We start from the raw sequence: 21,063 nt of genomic DNA, 5'->3' as shown, positions 1-21,063 counted from the left end.
TTATAATGCTGTTGTACAAATGGATGGTAAGGCCACACCTGGAGTATTAATGTCCCGTTTTGGTCACCACATCTCAAAAAGGACATAGTGAAAATGGAAAAGGTGAAAAAGAGAGCAACTAAGATAATTATTGGGCTGGGGCACCTTCCTTATGAGGAAAGGCTATGGCGTTTGGCCCTATTCAGCCTAGAAAAGAGGCGCCTGAGGGGGAACATGATTGAGACATACAAAATTATGCATGGGAAGGATAAAGTGAATAGAGATGATCTTTACAATCTCACGTAACACCAGAACCAAGGGACATCCACTAAAATTGAGTGTTGGGAGAGTTAGGACAGACAAAAGAAAATATTTCTTTACTCAGCGTGTGATCGGTCTGCGGAACTCCTTGCCACAGGATGTGGTGATGGCATCTGGCCTAGATGCCTTTAAAAGGCCTAGATGCCTTTAAAAAATTTCTGGAGGAAAACTCCATTACGGGTTACAAGACATGATGTGTATGTGCAACCTCCTGATTTTAGAAATGGGCTATGTCAGAATGCAAGATGCAAGGGAGGGCACCAGGATGAGGTCTCTTGTTATCTGGTGTGCTCCCTGGGGCATTTGGTGGGCCGCTGTGAGATATAGGAAGCTGGACTAGATGGGCCTCTGGCCTGATCCAGTGGAGCTGTTCTTACGTACATTTACCCCATATGAAAACAATGGAGTGTCACATCGGAGCGTAGGTATGAAAAGCAAAGAGGTAGAAATTATAGCAACAGGACTCAGAACAGACAACATTAGGTTCCAGTTGAAAGATTTCCCAGCTTAACAGGCTACAGTTCTAAAAAGTGTGAATGAAAATTAACCTGAATCACTTAGCGAAGTCTGCACTCAAACTTCAGCCTACTGGCTCTTGACAAACTACCACTGTGGTCCTCTGGGTTGATCACTTGACCACCCTTGCTTTAAGGAGGACCTTACTGAACTTGGGAGCTCTGCAAGTTGTTGCAGGGAAGGCGCGAAGGCAGTAACATGATCCTAGGATCGCGCTGCTGCCAGGGACAGTTTTCTACTTACCTGCAGTTAGTGCTGCAGTCCTGGAGGATATGGGGTGGTGGGGTGCAGAACTGACAAAAAAGGAAAGAAGAGCACTTCTGGTTTTTGCAACAAAACTGGAAGCACCCTTTTGTCCTTTTCTTTTATTTACACAGTTTTGCAGGCATGGGAAGCCCTGCAGAGGACTCCCTGTAACCCCCAGACCTCCCCAAGACTGCAGCTCTGGATGCACCTAAGTGTAAACACCCCCCCCCCCGCAGCAGCAGAACAATCCAGGGAATTGTGTTGCTGCCTTCTGCCTCTCCCCACCCCAAGGGACATTGGTCAGTGCTTCCTACGCTGGTGGGTCATGACCCACCAGCTTGGGAACCACTGCTCTACAACCGATTTAGAAATGAAAAATTCTAGAAGCACAAAGTACACAATGCAAATAAACTCATCTATGTTCCAATGCATAGAGATTTCTGAAAGTGCGTTGAGCTATAAAGTTCTTCTGTTAATACAGTTGCTCAATGGAGCCAGCCTTGTTTTGCTAGCACCTGAATTTACATCCCAATCATAAATACGTTTAACTCGGAAGTAAATCATATGAATTCCAAGAGAACTAGCATGTAAACCTGCTTGAAAATGTCAGCCTCAGATGACTCTATTTAAGCAAGATACCCAAATTAAAATTTTATTTTTATTCAAGCTTGATAGCAAATGAAGTGCAAACACCGTCATTTAAGACATTTGAAAACATCTGTATTTGTATTAAACTGTACATTCTGTACACAGGGACTTAAAATATTTGTTCTTCAAATCTTAACTACACAAATCTCAAATACAGTCTTATGAGAGTCTGTAGGTTGAACACTGGTGTATGTGAAAAAGAAAAAGAATACTACTTTGGGGGGGGGAACCTACAAAAGGAGCATACACTCTTTATTATGGCCCTTCTACTTTGGAACTCTCTTCCTCGGTTTTGTGCTTCTCTTGGCTTCGGGAGACACCTTCTGTAATTTGGGTTTGGTGGTTCCTTTCTCTACAATTGATGAGAATAAAAATAAATTTAAAATAGTGACCACAGAAAGACATCAAAACATTCAATATTGAGACATTACAAAGGACAATCCAGCTCAATTTACTAATGACTGGATTTATATAGTTCACATTAAAACACTCTCTCTCTCTCTCTCTCTCTCTCTCTCTCACCAGCTTTAGGACACTCTTGAGTACCATAAAATTAATTTAAAGTAGTAAAACTCACAGAAATAGTTTATAATAATTCAAGCTATATAAAAGACATTTTGGGAGGTCCAGTCAACTAGAAGGTTGCAGGCAGCCTCTATGGATTTATATCTGGCCCTCATGCAGAGAACGTTCCCCAGTGGAGACAGGTACCACCAAAGGAGAACAATGTGAAAACAACAGCAGTAGCTGAGACACTTGGTACTCTTGCAACTGATATGCACAATGTTAAACATTTCCCAGTGGCTACGTCAGATGGCTTGGAATGGATGTGTGGGGAATAGCTGTCCTGCTACAGTCACAATGGCAGAAGTGCTGTGAGCATCTCCCTGAACTCCAAGGCTTGGAGAAAGGATGAGGCACTGAAATCTAGCACACTCCTACTTCAAGCAAGAGTGAAAGCCTCGGCTATATGCATCAGCCAAACCTCTACCCTGAGATGAATGGAACGGATGCATGCATGAGCAACACCTCTGACCTTGGCAATGACATTAAAGTTCACAAGTCCAGGAAGTTGGTTATCCCTGGTTTATGAAATATTTAATGATGTCTCTTACAGTAGATCTGGGATATGGACACACATAGGGGACCCCCCCCCCTTTATATCTGTTGCTGTTGCAGTGTCCATACCCTTCTACCCATCCACCCAATGTCTGAACTACTCCAGACTACTGGTGGTGGGAGAAAAGAGGTGCTGTTCAAACAAGCAACATGTGTAGATTGTAATGTGCAAATCCAGAAAAATGTTTGGGTCAAAATAAAGGCCAGATAGTACATTAGCAGGCAAGCAGGAGTGACTAGCATGTCTGTTGTTTCTACTCATATCTCAGCATTTAAATCGCTTTAAGCACATAGGTCTTTTCACCTTGTCTGCTGACAGATCTATGCGATCCAAGAGGTTTCAGAAGACCAGTCTAATGCAAGTGAGATTCATGAGCACAAGCAGCAGCAGATGTAGAGAAAGTGCAGGCAATTCTCAGCTGCTGCTAATCCTCCTGCCACCATAACACTGAAATGTGCCCTAAAATGGGTCAACTGGTGTCACATCAAACACAGAAAGCAAAACAAAATGAGTCAGGATTCTTCAGTTTTCAAGGGTCACATGGAAGGGAGAGGTCTGTGAAACAACACTTTCGTTGTCTCTCAGTACAAAGGGTGATCGGCAGAGGAAGCATAACCACTCATGCTGCATTGAATGGGAAGTGGTGGGCGAACATCTCTAGAACTTTGACTACCAAGATGCACACAATATGGACTATTAAATCAAGAGCTTCCACCTCCCGCTAGCAACTGCCTACACCTCCACAGGAGGCCTGCCTCAGCCATGCCTCTACTCCATATACTTACATTTCCCAACTCCAAGTAGCATTCTTTCAGAGTTCCAGCAACCAACTACATAGGTTTTCATATTTCAGAGTACGTGGGGGGATGACAGGAAATTATATGGAACTCTGAGATAATTTCTAAGTTTAACACAGTGCAGAAGAGGCAGGAGGCACAAAGATCATAGGGCTACTAGAAGGAAACAGCAAGCGTGCTCTGCTAAGAAACACCATGAAAGGTACACATCATAGCCCTTGACATGAAACCTTGCACTGACCCATTAGCCAACAATTTAACAGAAGCGAACACCTGAGGCAGTCTATATGGGCTCTAAGCATCTGCTCAGTATGAACTAGAGGCCGTGGACATTGAGGACTCAATTCAGACTTGTAGAACACAAAGAGAAGGTGTGCTCAATGACCTGAAATTTGCACACCTGCGAGCCTGACTTCAGTGCTGGGCAAAGTGGGTTCAAGCTAAGAAAAGGCCAGCTAAGAACTATGTGGAGAACATGACATGTTAGCAAAATGACAGCACTGGTTTTGCCCAGGAGAATAAAACGAGATTTGTGAGGCATGAACACTAGACATTACACGGAGAAGAGTAGCCAAGTTGAGAAATTTCTCACAGGGGCTCCTTCTTCCTCTACTTTTCAAAAATGTAGGAAAAATACGGCTTTTTCACTAGATTCATTTACGACTGGAAAATCAAGAGGTTAAGTTTACAACTTATCGTTGGATATAAATCAAAGTGTGAACAAGCACAGGAAAATCTCTCAATAATGAAGACAAACAAAATATCACCAACTTTTTAACACAATTAAATTTGAGTGCTACATACTGGAAAAAAATATTAGAAGCAGCATATTGGAGACATGGTCCCCAGATTACCAAGTTCTTGATTAGCCATTTCTGATCAAGAGCAAACTTACAAGTCACTGTAGCTAGTTCCTTTAACTGTCAGCTCATTGTGCAGAAGAAATCAAAAAAGTGCAAAAAAACAAAACAAAACAAAACAAAAAAAACACCAAAGGGCAATCTCTCCCTGACTACAAAATCTTCCCTCCTTATCGGCAAACTACACCTCTGCTGCCCTCCAAAATAAAAGCTACAACCTGGGACAAACCCACAGTACAAGTTCTCTTACCTAAGATTCACAGAGGAAGGGAAGTTCTAAACTTTTGGGGACCTTTTGGGGACCAAGAACAAATACTGGTGTGTGCCACTTAAGAATGGGGATACCTGATCCCTGTTGTTATGCAATTAGGTCTTTAAGTGAACATTCAGTCCAATCTACTGCCTTTGTTGTGTAAACAGACACTCCCTGCCAGACACTGGCTGGCTGCACAGGCTACTGGAGATAGATTGCCTCTTCTTTGCATTTAGATCCTCTCTGTTGTGTAAACAGACACTCTGCTGCAGACTATGCAAGATGCAATTGCCCCATTAAGTGCATCTTTACTGTGCTTTGACCACTGTCATATATGCAGTTCGTTGTTAAGCAAACAGTTGCTAAGTGGTGCACACCTGTAATGGGAAATGAACACACACACTTTGCAATCTCAAACAGTTCACACATTTGAAAATGGAAGATTTCAATACTTTTAAGGATTAAACTGCTCACATCTTATAGAAACCATTCTTTGAAACATAAATTTGGGCAAAAGTCATGAAATAATACTTTCCTACCTGCTTGGTTGTAGAAAGCTGAAAAGGCAACAGCTCAGGACTGCACAATTCAAATCATTCTGAAGGCCACTTTTACATTTTACTAACTCAAGGAGGCCATATCGTTACACTGACAATGGAAAAGCATTTTTCTTTCAATTTAAACAGAAAGTTTTCATTTTCCACTTGTTAATCCCTTTTCTCCACAAGGTCTATTTTTTTCCTCGCTGTACTGCTTACAGTTCTCTGCTAATGGTCCCTCTTTTTCTCTCTGTACCCCACCATGCACTCTATATTCTCTCTGTTCCCCCCTATCCGTGTCTTTTTCATCCTGAATTCTCTTATTTGGCCTGCTTCTGTATTCTGCTTTCTTTCTACAGCACAGGGGTGTCAAACTCATTTTGTATAGCAGGACAAGTAGAGTTCATGGAACCTGCTAAGGGCTGGAAGTGACGTCATTAAGCAGGATGTGACGTCATTGAGCAGGTAATGACCAGGAATAAGCACTTTGTTCTCAAGTAGGAACGCATCACCTGCAGATGACGTAAGAGAAAATACGCAAATCTTGATCATACAGTATTTTCAAGGGAGGCAGTGGCCTGTTTTTCAGTAGTGCCGCTTCTGCTGAGGTGTCACTTTGCAGCTCAGTAACTGAGAAGGGCTCTGTGAAGTGATGTTTCGGCAGAAGCAGCACTACTGAATGGGCAGGCTGCATGATTACTGGGTTCTCCTAGTGCCTCATCAGCATCTCCTCTCACACACCCTTTCTCCATGGTGTTCCTTCTGGGGTCCTGCTCCTAGAACCTCGGCAGAAGTGCCATTGCTGAAAGGTGGCTTTGGGAGAGCCCAATTATAAAGAGAGCCAGATAAAGAGCTTCCAGGGGCTGCATCTGACCTGCGGGGCATATGTTTGCCACCCCATCAGAGTAACAGGGCTGTTAAGTCTGGCTTTCAACAACACTGCCCAAGTATGTGGCTAGTTATAAACTGGCAATGATGCCAAAACAATGCCAGGATTACTTTACAGTCTATCTGGATTACTCCCTTTTCTTAAAGTAGCTCCACTCACTGTTGTAAATGGTTGCTGTTGCTGCTGCTGCTGCCAGCTTCTGGCTGAAACCTGCTGTGATGAATTGGTCCTGGGGAGTCAGTGCTTCCTGACAGTGAATTGGACAAGATAGGAGAGGATAAAAATGAGAACGGAGGGGAAAATAAATGGTGGGAAAGGGGGCAGGGAATACCAGCCACAGTAACTCCCATCTACTAACTGTCACCAGTTTTATATGTGGCCAGCAAATGTATCTCACATTCACCGCTGATAGATAGCTGACAATCTTATTTTCTTCAATTTACCCCCCCCCCCAAAAATAGTCTCATTTATTGTCGAATTCAAGCATTTCTTGATTTTTTACAAAATGATAGGTCTATGACAAATACTAACAGGAACGTTTGACTTACTAGGTGAAGCACGTTTTCTTTTTTTGACGTTTTTCTCATCATCTATAACTATTTCAGCGTCATCTTCATCGGTAGTGGCTGACACTGCAGCGGCAGCTAATTTTCTTCTCTTCTACCTCCCCCAAAACAAAACCAAAAAACAGATTTTACACTAAGCAGAAAAGGGCCTTCAGACAACTTAAACTACAAAACGACAATGCACTGTTGTAAATTGCCTAGCATCCTTGGCTATCAAAATTCCCCCATCTTTACTCTGAGAAGGCAATCAACTCAAAAAGCCTTGAACGGAAAATTATTTTTATTCTAATCAATACACTTTTCATTTTCTTATTTTGAAAGGTTTTCTTTTAAAATTGAGTTTCCTCTGCAGCCCATTTTCAATCTGTTCAGCAACATGTTTATCATTTATCATCATCAGATATAATCTAACCGTACCTTTAAAAGTAGATGCAGATTTTGATCTCTGTCCATCACAGGAAATATTCCTCAACATGCACAAGCTAACAAAATGTGGTTTCTGAGATGCTTGACAATCTCAGCCGGACCCTTTAACATTTCTAGTCTTCATAACTGCAGACAAACTTTTATAATATGTGAACTTATATCCACTGCAGGATCAGAAGTTAAGAAGACCGTCGCATCTGGGTCCTGAAAAGCTGCCTTGAATTCTCCAGCAGTCCCAGCCTCAATCCCAACCCACCCACCTCAACCACTCCAGCCTTTGCTAAGTTATTCTCAATTTACCAAGGACCCAATTATTGCAAGCTAAATTATTCATGTCTAAAGAATATACATAATTGATTCAAAGATTAATAAAGAGGGTACCATTCAAAAGTTTTCAGTGCAAAGCACAGCCAATTCCAATCAGAAAGAAAGATAAATTAATAATGGACTGATTGTTACTGGAATCTGTTTTAGTTTAGAAGGTTACATTTCTTCAGGGAAACTCTGAATCGACAATTTTATTCAAGAGTCTTGTCTTGTTCATTTAGAACAGCATGTTTTGTTTCATTTTTTTTTTCCCCTGGTGGTCATAACTGGTTCCAAAGATTGATCAGGCTATACATATTCTAAAAGCCACAGAACAGCCAAAAATATTTTAAAATAAACTGAAGATGGGGTTTTTCCCTTATTTTCAATGAATGTTAACAAGCTGGTACATTTTGCAAAACACAGATACATCCTACCAACCACACATCTTAAGCCCATAAGCATAAAAATAACTGCTAAAGTTTAGCTTGCTTCCTTGGGAAGTTGGAGAAACGTGTAGCTTTTCCTGAAATAGCTGCCAAAGTGGTTACAACCTCACATAGCTGACGGGAGAAGAGGAGAGTGCATTACATCTTTCCAAAGTGTTGCTTCATGATTACCATCTAAACCCTGCTGGGCTGAACAGATTGGTTCGATAATTACATACAATAACTGCAGTGGGCAGGTAACCCTCAGCTGGCACAGGGCAGTTCCCCTGTGAGAACTTCCATATGCAAAATCCACTGATGGAGTGCATTAGGTACATCTTTCCTGCCGGTGCACAGGCCTGATTAACGCCAACCAAGACTCCAAGGTTAGCATGTCAGCAGATTTGTGATGCATTAGGCAGGAATAAACACAGACACTTTTGTTCATTCTGACCAAAATTAAGGAGGAATATTTCACCACTGTATTACTTTTATGTACAAGATATAAATACATTCCTCCTGGTTGTGCCGAGGAGAGGTTTTTAAAAGGCTCATTGCGAAAGCAGATCTCCAATACTTTCCGCAGAAAAAGCAAGAGGACATTTATCTTGTTTCTAAGCTTATTCAATAAAATGCGCTTCCTTAATCTTGATGCAGGTGAGTTACATGGCAAGAGAAGTCAGGCATCATTCTCTGACAGAGACAACACCTATGTTTGATGCAGAGTGCCTGGCAAACTATGAATCACTAATTCATATTTATTTCACTCCAAATATTTCCTAGCAGTTATCGAGTGCCATCAATGGGCTCATCACGAAGCATAAGAAATGTCCCGTGGCTTGAGTAGTTTACAGCAACAATAACAAATGCTTTCTCTGCGACGCAATGAGGATAAGTTCTCTTTCGGCAGGCGCTAACAGAGCCCATGCAAATATTAGAGTAACACCATCCATTACATATGAAAGTGAATTAGATTCAAGCCAAGTTGGGAACAATGTCTCATTAATAAATCTCAGAACTAGAATCATTTTAAATTTATGGTGCAGAAGACTTAGATCTCCTAGTGCGAGAGAATTTCAATTAAGCTGGGCAGCAGCTGTTGCCGCAATTTGACCACACTGGCCATTCTGATATGCCACATATCCCCCTGCACAAGGCCCAATAATAATCTGGACTGGAGAAGAATTTTGCCTTTATAATTTAAATTTCAGATGAGAATGTGCAAATGATAAAATAGCAAAAGGGGGGTATTGATTCCAAGAAATAACTTACTAAATGGATCTATTTTGAGGGGGGAAGGTGAATCAACTCAAAATTGACTTGAGATTCAATGCAGATGCAAGACTCTAATCTCTTTACCATGGTTAGGATATCAGGAGTGTTCAATAGTTTGCACATTCCTCCTCCTCTTGTACATCAACTACCTCCTCTTTTCCCGTTTCAAACTAATCAATGTGTTACACCAGCATTTTAGCTGTTCATGATTAATTCCAAACTAGTTTGCAAACCTACTTCTAGCCTTGGTTGCATGCGGTCGTTTGGCACTAATCATGGATACCAAAAGTGTTGGTGCAGATATAATGCTGCATCATGGCCCAAATACAAAATTGACTGGAAATTCGAGGAAAGATCTATGTAAGCAAGCCAGAGGATCAAGAGGATGAGTACTTGAGCCCACAGGATAGAGTTAAGTCTTCATGGGGCCTGGGCATAGTCAACATTAGGCCTTTGGAGTATAAACATTATGCAATGCTAACTGTTCTGTGGTGTACTTGGGGAAGGAAGGGGGGACAAATGTTCTAGGCACCAGGTTTGGGGGGACAGTGGCGTAGTGCCACTGTCCACCACCATGACGCACCACCACCCCTGTGGCAGTCAGTCAGCTGGCATGCTGATCTGAGGGCTGCTCCCTGAGGGCCTTTTCCTCAGAGGTGTTCTGAGGGTATCAAAACATCACTTCTGGTTTCCTCCGTAAAAATGGAAGTGATTTTTTTCAGCCTTCCAAGGGCTTTGCAAGGCCTGTGTGTGGCCTTCCCAGGCCTCCGGATGGAAGGCAGATGGGGAACCAGAAGGGGAGTGGTAGCCTGGTCACTGGAGGGTAGTAGCTTGCAGTTGTGGCCCCGGGCGGCACCAGGATCACCACTGTACGTGCTTCAACAGTTTCTTTTCTACTGCAATGACGAGACGTATCCATCAAAGCCAATGCTCATTTTAAAATACGGTGTTATGGTTATCAGACCCTTCATCTTGAAACTCTTATAACACTCCATCTATTCTTTAAAAAAGCATTAACAAAATGTGGTTTTTCCATCTATGTTACAATTGATAATGACAAGTTTTACAAGAAGGAATTTATTCTTTCAACTTTTATAATTGTTTTGTCATATTAATTGAAGTTTGTTTTACCAGTCAGAAAAGGGACAAAAATGTTTCTCCACTAGAAATGATCTTCTAGGAAGCTTAACTTTCCAACTAAGCAGAGGTCAGCACAATTAAACTGACAGAGTAGTCGGTGAAAATATCAGTGCTGAGCTAAACACAAAATCCCACCTTCCGTCTACCAAGCTGGACTCTGGAACCCAGTCAAGACAACCCACTAAGTACTGAAGGTCCCCTTCATCCAGTGTCCTTTAGCAGGCATCATGTTCACTTCACCTGCCAAGTCAAAACTAAACTAATGAGCCAAGAATTCAAGAATGTAAAGGAGAAAGTGCTCAGCATACCCTCTATAAGCTCCATGGGAGGTCATTTATGTGACCAGCAGACTGTTTTTAGATTTTAAATTTTCATTTGAAGAAAGAAAAAAAAAAGATTCTAGTTCTTATGAGGATAGGACTGCATTTTTAAAATGTGAATGTCATAAATCCAAAAAGATGAACAAGAGGAAGAGCAGAAAAAGAAAAATGGTTGCATCATTTTAAGATTTCTGATTTGGAAGCCCCTATAAAACCTCAGATAATAAATACATCCAGCAGCTGCAGGCTTGGTGTTCATGTTATCCACAAAAACAATTATGCAAACTATGTCAATGATCAACTTAAAATGCAAGCTAGTTTCAAATTTCAATTTTACGATTATGTTGCCTATCCTGCGATGCATACGTGAAGAGTATTTTTAGCCTAAGTTGCTACATCATCTCGTCAGGAGATCTCATTTTAAGTGATCTAATCCCATCGGAATTCTTTACCTGTTCCAGTGAAGTAGAGGGCATTTATCCTGAGAAGAGCCCGGAAGAGAGTATTTCAAAATGGTTTCAAATGCATTATATGCATTTTTTTCCCATTACAGTTATCATAGCAAACAAGTGAATGCTGATTGGATTCAGGATTCCCACTAAGTTAAATGCCAAGATTCACCAAGTGTCCAATTTTAGAGAGAGCAGAGCTGAGTGCATTAATAGATTAATTGGTTCAATTAACTAAAGTGTGGATTTTTAACTGGGTTATAAATCAGAGTACTTCTCTTAAAAGATGCTCAGAGCTGAGAACACAGTTTAAATCTATGTAACTCTTTTGATTCAGGCAAGGCATTTACGATGATTTTGCAGGATAACCAATTTCTCTGTTCAACCAAGAAAAAAAATACCTTTCAAATATGATCTGACCAATACTTGTGTTTTAAGCTAGCAAGAAGGAAAAACCAAAACTCGGTTCCCTACCATATTTATATGGAAGCAAGTTCCATTAATTCAATGCAACTTCTAAGTGAGTGCATTTAAGACTGTAGTCTTGATTAAGGAGACATTAACCGCCTAACAGCCTGAATCATAAAAACAATGAAAGAAACTTGAGAGAAAACAAAAATAGTTACCAGTGAAGACAAATATTTGTTGGGCATCTGGAAAAATCAAACTTTGAAATTCAATGCAACAATCACATCTGTTGAGACGCAAAGTCATGGGCCCCAGACAGTTAGCTATTTAGAAAAATGATAGGATCCGGTGAAAAGGATCGGTACCAGTGAAGTCACAGGGCTGCACCAACACAACAAAACACTTAGGATGTTGCACCAATAAATCAACTGAAGACCATGCACCAGCATATTCCTTTTTTGCTTTCAACCTTTCAATATGTTTTGTAGAGATGTGCAAATACGTATGTTCCCCATTGCTCGGCTGAACCAAAAGTAACCAGTTGGTAGCCTGTCCTTAGCAATAGTCTCTTGATGCTTCCAGAATAATCTATTCCAGCTGTTCCCAAACTAGTGGGTCGTGACCCACCAGGGGAACCGGAAATGAGCCATTCCTCAAGGGGAGTCCAGCTGCGTAATGAATGAACAGGATTGGGCCATAATACTTTCTGCACGGCAGGCCATCGGATGGCACACCAGCCAAAGCTAGGCAAAGGCACATCTGGCCACAAGTCTATCTGCAAATCTAGGAGCAAGGCTGGATCCAGGAACACATCTAGACTGCCAATTTGATCCTTCAGAGCAAGTGCAACCCTATTTATAATAGGATGTAAACTCATCTCTAAATCACTTTTCCTACTGATCAGCAGCATCTCTGTCTTGCTTTGATTAAATTTCAATTAGGCCAACACACATTTTGCTTCCTTAAACGTTACACCAATTCCTGGGTATATTTGGGGTGCCGATTTCAAAAATGGCATCCATTTTGCCCTATAGTTTTTGAGACACGGCATAGCCTTTAGTGAATGGTTCAAGCAGCTTCCTCATGAGGAAGCCTATACCATGGCTTCCTCATGAGGAAGCTGCTTGAACCATTCACTAATGAGGCTATACTATATCTCCAAAACTAGACGTGACAGGACAAAATGGATGCCATTTTTGGAATCAGCACCCCAAATTCATATCAAACTACCACAAAGTTTGGGAAAAACTTTTCTGACCCTCAGTTTTGTAGGCCTGTGTTATTTGCCCACATTCAATCTTTCCCAGTTTGCAAGCAAGCAGTGGAACAGGATCTCTACAGGCTCCCTGGTACCAGATGGAAATGAGAGGCAGAGTCGGGTGCTATCAGCATATTAATAATATTGCATTGATAATACCCCAAATCACCTTATTGCTTCTTATAATAAAGGTAGTCTATGAGATTAGAAAGGATCAACATAATATCAGCCAGGAAAACCTGGGAGTAGGGCTACCACTACCTTATTCAATCACCTTGCCAGAAACGGCAAGTTTGATTCTGCCTGGTAGTTATAATGGAATTTAGGTAGGACTTCTTAAAAAGAGGTCTTACAACCACCTCCTTCAATACAAACGGCATCTCACCCGTTCTTATAGAAGCATTAACTACTTCCACACTCCCATAGCCAGACGTCCCATGATAACCTTAAGCAACCAAGCAAGGATTCAGTCAGTGTATATCTTTGTATCACCAAGTATCCTGTCCATGTTCTCCGGCTGAATTAAATTGGAACCTATCCATCAAAACAGAGCAAGCAGATGGGCCAAGAACACCAGACACTAATCCCAATGTGAAGTCCAATCAGAGCAAGGCTACTTTATCAGCAAAATATCTCACAAATCAATCACAGTGTGAGCTACCAGTAGTTCAACAATACTGTGCTGTTGGTTTAGATATAACAAGCCCCACACCACATGAATCACAGAATCGTAGAGTTGGAAGGGACCTAATAGGTCATCTAGTCCAACCCCCTGCCTGTAACAGGGAATCCTCCTAGAGCATCTCCAACAGGTGCTTATCAAGCCTCTGCTTGAAGATCTCCAGTGAGGGAGAGTCAACCACCTCCCTTGGCAATCTGTCCCATTGCTGAACTGCCCTTACCACCAGGAACTTTATCCTGATGTCCAATTGGAATCTCTTCTCTTGCATGGAAAAGCCCCACTAGAAAACACTGTACTGGTGCAATGATGGTGAAGCTAGTTCTCTTCACTGTCATCAATGCTACAGAATACAGTCATTGTTACCTACACAATTGTGCAGTGCATGCACATGGCATCTGCCATATTGAGATGTACTGGGGGGAGAAAAAACCAACACACACACCCTATTTCAGAGCAGATTCTGGCCAGAACCCAAATAACTCTATGTAAGTAGTGGCTATATGCGCCCAAAGAGATTCTGAGCTTGCGTTTCACCCACATCAGTCCCCTATGCCGCATGGAGTGGCATTTCAAAAGCAGTCTGAGATACGGCATGGAGGTCTCCATCACAGTAAAACCTCCCGCGGGGTATGCACAAGCTCATGGGTGCACCTAAAGTAGCTCTTTGGATTCAGGCCAGTGACAAAATGATTGAGCAAGCTGCTTGCTCATGAAATATGGCTAAGTCTCAAGTGTACATTTGTTCTCTTTCCTGTTCCAGTCTTGATTTCACCTATGTGACACTCATTTCCAACAGCACTCACACTTCATCTGGAAACAGGAGGCATTAAATATAGCTCTGAATTAAGAAATAAAAGACCTTAAGTGCAGGCTTTGCTGGAACTTCTCCATTCTCTGAAACTCCAAAGTCCAATATGCCATCATCTTTTAGGCCAATGTGCTCAAGACCTTTAAGAAGTATTTCTCGGAATTGCTGGTATGGAGGTTTTTCAGTATAGTTCAGAGACATCACTCTTTCCATGTACTGAGCAATTTCATCTGAAGAAAACAATTAAAATCTATCTAAGCAGACTGAATTATAACTCAAATACATTATAAAGCCTATACCTGTAGTATCAAATCTAGAAACAGCTAGAGAACTTGCATTATTATTGTATTACACAGTTGTTGTGTAGAATATAGACATGAGAAAATCATCCCAACATGTAATTAAGGAAGTATTACAAACAAGGAAATATAGACCTGAGCTAGCCATTTATGATTTCTGACTCAATTTATTCAGGACTGATTAACAAAAATTATGCTAAATTTTCTAGTATTTTAGACATAAAACACATACTTTAAAAGACACAATACAGGTCCAGCCTATTTATACACGGATTTTTTATACACGGATTTGACTCAACACGAATGACCACTGCAAATGAGAAGGAATGTGCTGATCCCTGGAGAAGGGGAAAAATGCATCCCTTTAAAATCAGTTTAAAAAACTGAACAGTCCTTTAACAACAGCCTCCTTAATGAGAGAGACAGAGACAGAGACAGACAGAGAGAGAGAGAGAGAGAGAGAGAGAGAGAGAGAAAGGGCAGCTGGCTGACAAACCATCAATCCTTCTCTCTTCAGGCGACTCCTCCCTTCCCCCTGAGCAAGTGAAAGAAAGGTGATCACTGCATTGGTGAAGGGAGGGGCTGAGTGAAGCTCCTTTCTAAGGTCAGCAAGGCTGTTTTTAAATCACCGGAGCAAAGAAACTTTGTTTTTTAAATTGATTTGCTATGTGTGCTTTTTGCCATCCACATGAGTACTTGGAACAGAACCCACGCAAATAATGAGGCTCAACCTATATACTCATTGGGAATCTCTCAAACAACCAAAACATTTCATGATCTAGAAGTCGTAAGTTCTGTTTTGTTCAATGTGGCTTAGCCTTAGGAAACTATGGTTACGATTGCAGCCTAAAAGTCTGAGGACTGGAGAATCTAGATACAATTCAGACTCCACTGAAGTTGATAAAAGAACTTTCACTTATCTTGAATACTATGGATTTTGCCCTCAGTACTAAAGAATGGATTTTCTTGTAAGCTTCCTCAAGTTTCATGAGAACCTCAACTGTGATTACAATCCGTACAATTTTTCTTAAAAACCAAATATTTAACAGTTATTCAGACTGTCATTTTAGCTTTAACAGGCCTTCTTTCTATAATTTATTCAAACCCTCAAAAAAATAAATAAACCAATTTTGGTTTGACAAAATCCCTGAACACGTAAATGCATTAAAAAATTTTTTTTTACATTTCTTCTTTAATTATTTAAATTAATAAATAACGTTTTATCAAAGGTTAACATTTGATCTGGATCTTCCTACCTGGTTTATCTTTTTCAGAGAAACACTTGCTCATCAGTTCTGCAACATTATCTGTGTAACTGACAGAAAACAAAAAGTACATCATATTTAACTGATCAACTAATTTGCTAGATTTTGCTCCATACTGATGAGAGCAAAAATCGGGGAATTCTCTCTTCCATTTTTGAGTTGCCTTCAATGTCTAATAAAATCTTTTGTTCTTTATTAATGCAGTAAATTCTCATTTAGTAATACAAACCCAAAATATTCAGATAATGAAAACCCTGAATAAATGGAAATGTTAGTGATTAATATATTTTTGATGGATATGTTTCTCTATTGTGATATATACTTGAATCTGTCTCACTAGCAAGCAAGCAATGCTGCAAACATATACATATATCAACTAAAAAAAATCAATACTTTTCATTGAACAAACTTGTGTTGGGAAAGTAAAATGAGAACTTTCAAAGTAGAAATGGTAGGAGAAATGAGAATAGATCTACCCAGTAGTTAGATTCTACAGTAGTTCAAGAATTACAACAGTTCTTGTTAAGTAATTACAATAGTTCATTAATATTGGTCAGAGAAACACAACTGGTCAGAGAAACACAATACCAATAGTTTGGTGTCTGGGTTGCTTTAGCACAGCACCCCTGACAACAGATCTGAGCCTAGGTTTCAGAAGGTATTATCGTTTAGGTCAGATTAGGATTCTGTTAGAAGACACATGCCATTGTGTTAGAAGACACATGCCATTATGATCCGAGAATGTTCAACTATGTTGTATTCTTGTCTCTGGTTTCTGGTTTAATTCAGACTGGAGTCAAGATATGCAGGGGTAGGTATAAATGCAGGTCTTATATTTAAGAGCATAAGAAGAGCCCTGCTGGATCAGGCCAAAGGCCCATCCAGTCCAGCTTCCTGTATCTCACAGCGGCCCATCAGGTGCCTCCGGGAGCACATAAGACCACAAGATACTTGCATCTCACTGCCACTCCCCTGCATCTGGCATTCTATTTACCCCCGCACCCTCCAATTAAGACACCAGACTGCACTTGGGTTTAGCTTAACAAACAAGTGACGAATTTTTAATGCATTAAACCTACTGAACACACCTTCCCTCCCTTGCCAGTCTGGAGTGGATACTGGGGAAGATGAACAGTGTACAATACTGCATGTACAATTGGTTCTGCGCACTTTCCCGCAAAATGTGAAACACTCATCCTTTCTTATAACATATTGGCAAGCGCAATACGATTCTTCGGTTTTACAGGCCTTAGTTCAACAGTCTTCAGAAAAAATAGACATTTCCAATGTCCACAAAGGTCTGTTAAACCCTACCTTAAAGAGCTGCCCAGGGAACGTCAAGGGAGCTTTGTAAGGTACTCAAGTGTTAGAAGGGCAATCTTACCTACTTTCCAGGACACTCTTGGTACTGATGCTCTCCTTTTTGCCCTTGAGCAGGGCACCCTACGAATGGAGACTTTTCTCCACTCCTATGGCCTCTTCAGGAATGGAGAGTTTCTCAAAAAGTGAGTTCCACTTCCTGAGGAACTCTCCTGCTCAAAGTGCAGAAAGGACAGCATCAGCACCAACCTTCAAACCCCCCACCCTCCACAACCCAGTGGCTTATGTAGCGGAGGTCCAAGGGTGCTAATACTCCCAGGTGGCATGGGGGCACCCACACCCACTATCTCCTGCTGCCTCTCCAGCCCTCAGAAGGACTCTGGATGTGACCAATGGAGTGGGGTGGGCATTTTGCAATCCTGACCCTGAATGACACAGGCTCCAGGATCGCCACTGCCCCCACTTTACCTACTTTAGAGAGAACTGTCTTCATTGCCAGAGTGCCATGGTGGAGAATGGAGCAGAGGTGGCACCACAGAGGATGCTTTCTAGGGCAGGCATAATAAAGAGTGTCCAGATTGAATGGAGTTTCAACATTAATGGACACCGCTTCCCCTCATTAATCGGTTAAATTGAAGGTTCATTGTATTAATACCCAACTGCATCAAACACTTTGAAATAAGGATTTTTCAACCAAAGCCGGTCATCAAAAATATGGTAATCTCACTTCCATGGGGCCTGTGAAATCTTAAAATTAGATCTGACCAAGATTTTGGATTTGAATTAGAAACACCTCAGACCAAAGCTCACTTAAACACTTACACAGAAACAAAAGATGGCTATTTTAAAATATGCCAAACTTTTTTTTTTTTTAAAGTACTCATGATTTACCTAATTTTTGACTCCTTGACATAATTGGGGTCTTTCAGGTTGTCCTCCCAAGGCAAGTTGCCGCAGAGCCAACTGATCATGCAGTAACCCAGAATTTCCAAATCACCACGCCTTGATGGAGCTACAAACAGAGCATTAAAACTCACAACATAGCAGATTCAAAGATCAGACCTTATAGCTAAAAACTGTATCCATTGAGGAAAAAAGAAAAAGAAAGCTAATAAGAAAACACTACAGTATTTTTTTCAAAACCGATGCTGTCCTGAGGCGATGTAGAACATCAGCACAGAACGTCCAAAGAATTTTACATGGTATTATTGGTCATAAGCCTATAAACGGTCAAGGCTCGGCACGTCCCAGGCATGGGGCACAACTCTATTGTCATCACTGAAAAGAGAAGACTGGAGCGTCCTCTGCCGCTGTTTCGCCTGGTGAGAGATTAAGCGATGCTGGGAAGAGAGGTGTGTAATTAATGAGGTTTCTAAGTGGGGTCAGAGATGACTGTGGCTGGAATCCAAACAGCTACTTTAGGAACCTTCAGGGGCTTGCACATGCCCAGTGGGATTCTTGACTTTTTTTCCAGAACAACAAATCCCATGCCACATCACAAATTGCTTTTGAGACTGTCCTCAGTGGCAGTGGAGGGGGTAGGAGGGCAATATCGCTGTTTTGAGTAACCAAAGTTCCAAGACATCCTTGGGTTCCCTAAAGTAGATCTACAAATCCTGGCCTCACTAAGTTTAGGAGCTCAGGTAAATAGGTAAGGTAAGTAGGAGCTTACATAAAGTTTGAGGGACAGTGTTAACATGCTCTCCGAGTAGACACTTTTCTAACTTCATTGCCATTATTAGTCTTCTGAGATTTCCAAATTATTATTATGTACACTGCACTGACAAGTCTCCACCTGACACTACATTTTAACGACTTTCTCTTCCTGGAAGTAAGACAAGATGTTCCAGCACCCTTTACCCCATAACACAGGCCAACACACATTTTGCTTCCTTAAACGTTACACCGATTCCTGGGTATATTTGGGGTGCTGATTCCTGAAATGGCATCCATTTTGCCCTATCACGTCCAGTTTTGGAGACATGGCATACCGTCTTTAGTGAATGGTTCAAGCGGCTTCCTCATGAGGAAGCCTACACCATGCAAACAAGTTACCTCAGACTAGGATTTCAACATGGTCAAGTGTTCATGATCCATTAATATTCACCATAACTAGCTATAAGAAACACAATGAATTACTTACCCACCCCCTTGTGTGCATCAATACTAGTATATTCAAGAGTTCCATCATGACATCGTTTGGGATCTTCTTTGTACAACTTGTGAGTGCCATCTGGGCAGTATCGATACGCAAGGCCATAATCTACCAGGTACACCTATTGAAATTTCAAACGCACCAACAAGATTAAAAGGAGCCATATTAAGATAACATTTTTAATATTTATACAGACTCTCAGAATATCATCATCATTCTCAGAAATCAGCCATCTGTCTTCAAAGACGAGTTAAACATAGCTTCCAATATCTAGACTCTAGTAAAACTAGTCATTCCTTTCAGGGTCTCTGACATATAGGAACAACATTACTTGGATTTAACACTACATCAAAGTAAAACACTTCTTATAAAGGAATAAACCAGGTTATAGCAAGTCTACACTATATTTTTATCTAGAGCAAGCCTAGCCTTCAAAGAACTTCACTGCACATCTCATGCAGAGGGATAGATTTTAAAGTCAGTGAATAAAGAAAAAACTGCATACAAGTCAAAATTATGCTTGACAATCCCTTAAATCACTTGCATTAAGAAACCAAGTTGCATGAAAAATACATACTGTCTCTTTAAAAACCAGAATCATAGTATAAGAGACACATAGGAATCGTCATTAATTTTTAATTATTGTATTATATTTTTCAGATAAATATGGTTTTCTAAAGCAGCTCATCTCAGTTAAAAATCAGAGCTGGTGGCAGATTCTATACATAACTGAAAATGAGACAAAGGCCCTGCCCTCAGATTCATAAGCTACAATTGATAAGAGAAATGAAGGGGAAAGTAGAAGAAGGAGATCAATTCCTTCCTGGACAAAATGGTGAAATGTAAACAGGTATTTAATACCCAGCAAAGCTGATCCTCCCTTGCTTGGATAGAAATGTTGCAGTTACCCAGAGACACTTTGGCCAGTTACAGAGGTCAAAGTGCCTTTCCAATGACTTCTGCAATATATACTATATTGTTCATAGACAGGTAAGCAGTCAGACTTGTAACACTTTTTCTGGACTACTACATTTTGTGGGCTTGCTGCAAGACCGGTTAATCTCCTGGGCTACTTCAAAGTATTAGAATTCACTTAGTCACTCTGATATAAAGCACTCAAACACAGAAAAATTACGGACTTCATATAAGCATTTGCCAAAACGCTAAAGATGTAAAATAATAATAATAACAAAATTAGACAGCTACAGATATTTCTGTAAACCAATTGATTTGAATAATCAACATGTTAAAAATCAGGTTTTCCAAGTAACAGAACACTTATGCTTGATGGATTCTTCAAACAAAGGAAATAAAAAATTGACAAAGCAGACAGGCAAACGTAATTCACCGGTGTACTATATAATTTTAAACTTCCACCCCCAAATAGCTATTTGAAATTCGTTTTGTATTGCAAGCATTCTCTTGAATATTATTCAGGGCAGAATAGCCAATTTGATCAACTGCCAGCAAAGTGAATAAAAAATGTACAACATTAACTAGATATAAATGTCAAGCAGAAATATTAATGCTGTACACATTCATAAAGGCAAGCTTTCTGCTGAGGTTCACTGTAGTTCCATTTTCTTTAAAACAATAGATTAAACACTGAAGAAAAGAAAGGCTGGAAATTACCTGATGTGGAACCTTGTAGCTCAGGAGAAGATTTGAGGCCTTGATGTCTCCATGTACATATTCATGTTCATGAACATATTCCAAAACATCAAGCTAAACAAAAGCATTACACAACACAATGTTAGGGGGGAAAAAATGCTCAACTCCAACCAGTAGAG

At 40.7% G+C, this 21,063-nt stretch overlaps 1 protein-coding gene across 2 annotated transcripts in view; it reads right to left on the bottom strand.

The window, feature by feature from the left end:
- Positions 1 to 1,721: 1,721 nt before the first annotated feature.
- Positions 1,722 to 21,063, bottom strand: part of VRK1 (VRK serine/threonine kinase 1) — a 42,322-nt gene continuing 22,980 nt past the window's right edge. For both annotated transcript variants that reach the window (XM_066612230.1, XM_066612229.1), the window contains 7 exons: positions 20,906 to 20,998; positions 19,262 to 19,394; positions 18,010 to 18,130; positions 15,790 to 15,848; positions 14,286 to 14,464; positions 6,717 to 6,828; positions 1,722 to 2,062 (listed from right to left, as the gene is read on the bottom strand). In XM_066612230.1, the coding sequence (XP_066468327.1) occupies positions 1,977 to 2,062; positions 6,717 to 6,828; positions 14,286 to 14,464; positions 15,790 to 15,848; positions 18,010 to 18,130; positions 19,262 to 19,394; positions 20,906 to 20,998 (783 nt within the window). In that variant the 3' untranslated portion in view covers positions 1,722 to 1,976. The remainder of the gene's footprint in view (positions 2,063 to 6,716; positions 6,829 to 14,285; positions 14,465 to 15,789; positions 15,849 to 18,009; positions 18,131 to 19,261; positions 19,395 to 20,905; positions 20,999 to 21,063) is intronic.

The sequence above is a fragment of the Tiliqua scincoides genome, chromosome 1 (genome assembly GCF_035046505.1).
Source record: "Tiliqua scincoides isolate rTilSci1 chromosome 1, rTilSci1.hap2, whole genome shotgun sequence".
NCBI lineage: Eukaryota > Metazoa > Chordata > Lepidosauria > Squamata > Scincidae > Tiliqua > Tiliqua scincoides.
Note: the sequence above shows the minus strand (reverse complement) of the source record. Positions and strands in the feature narration are given on the sequence as shown.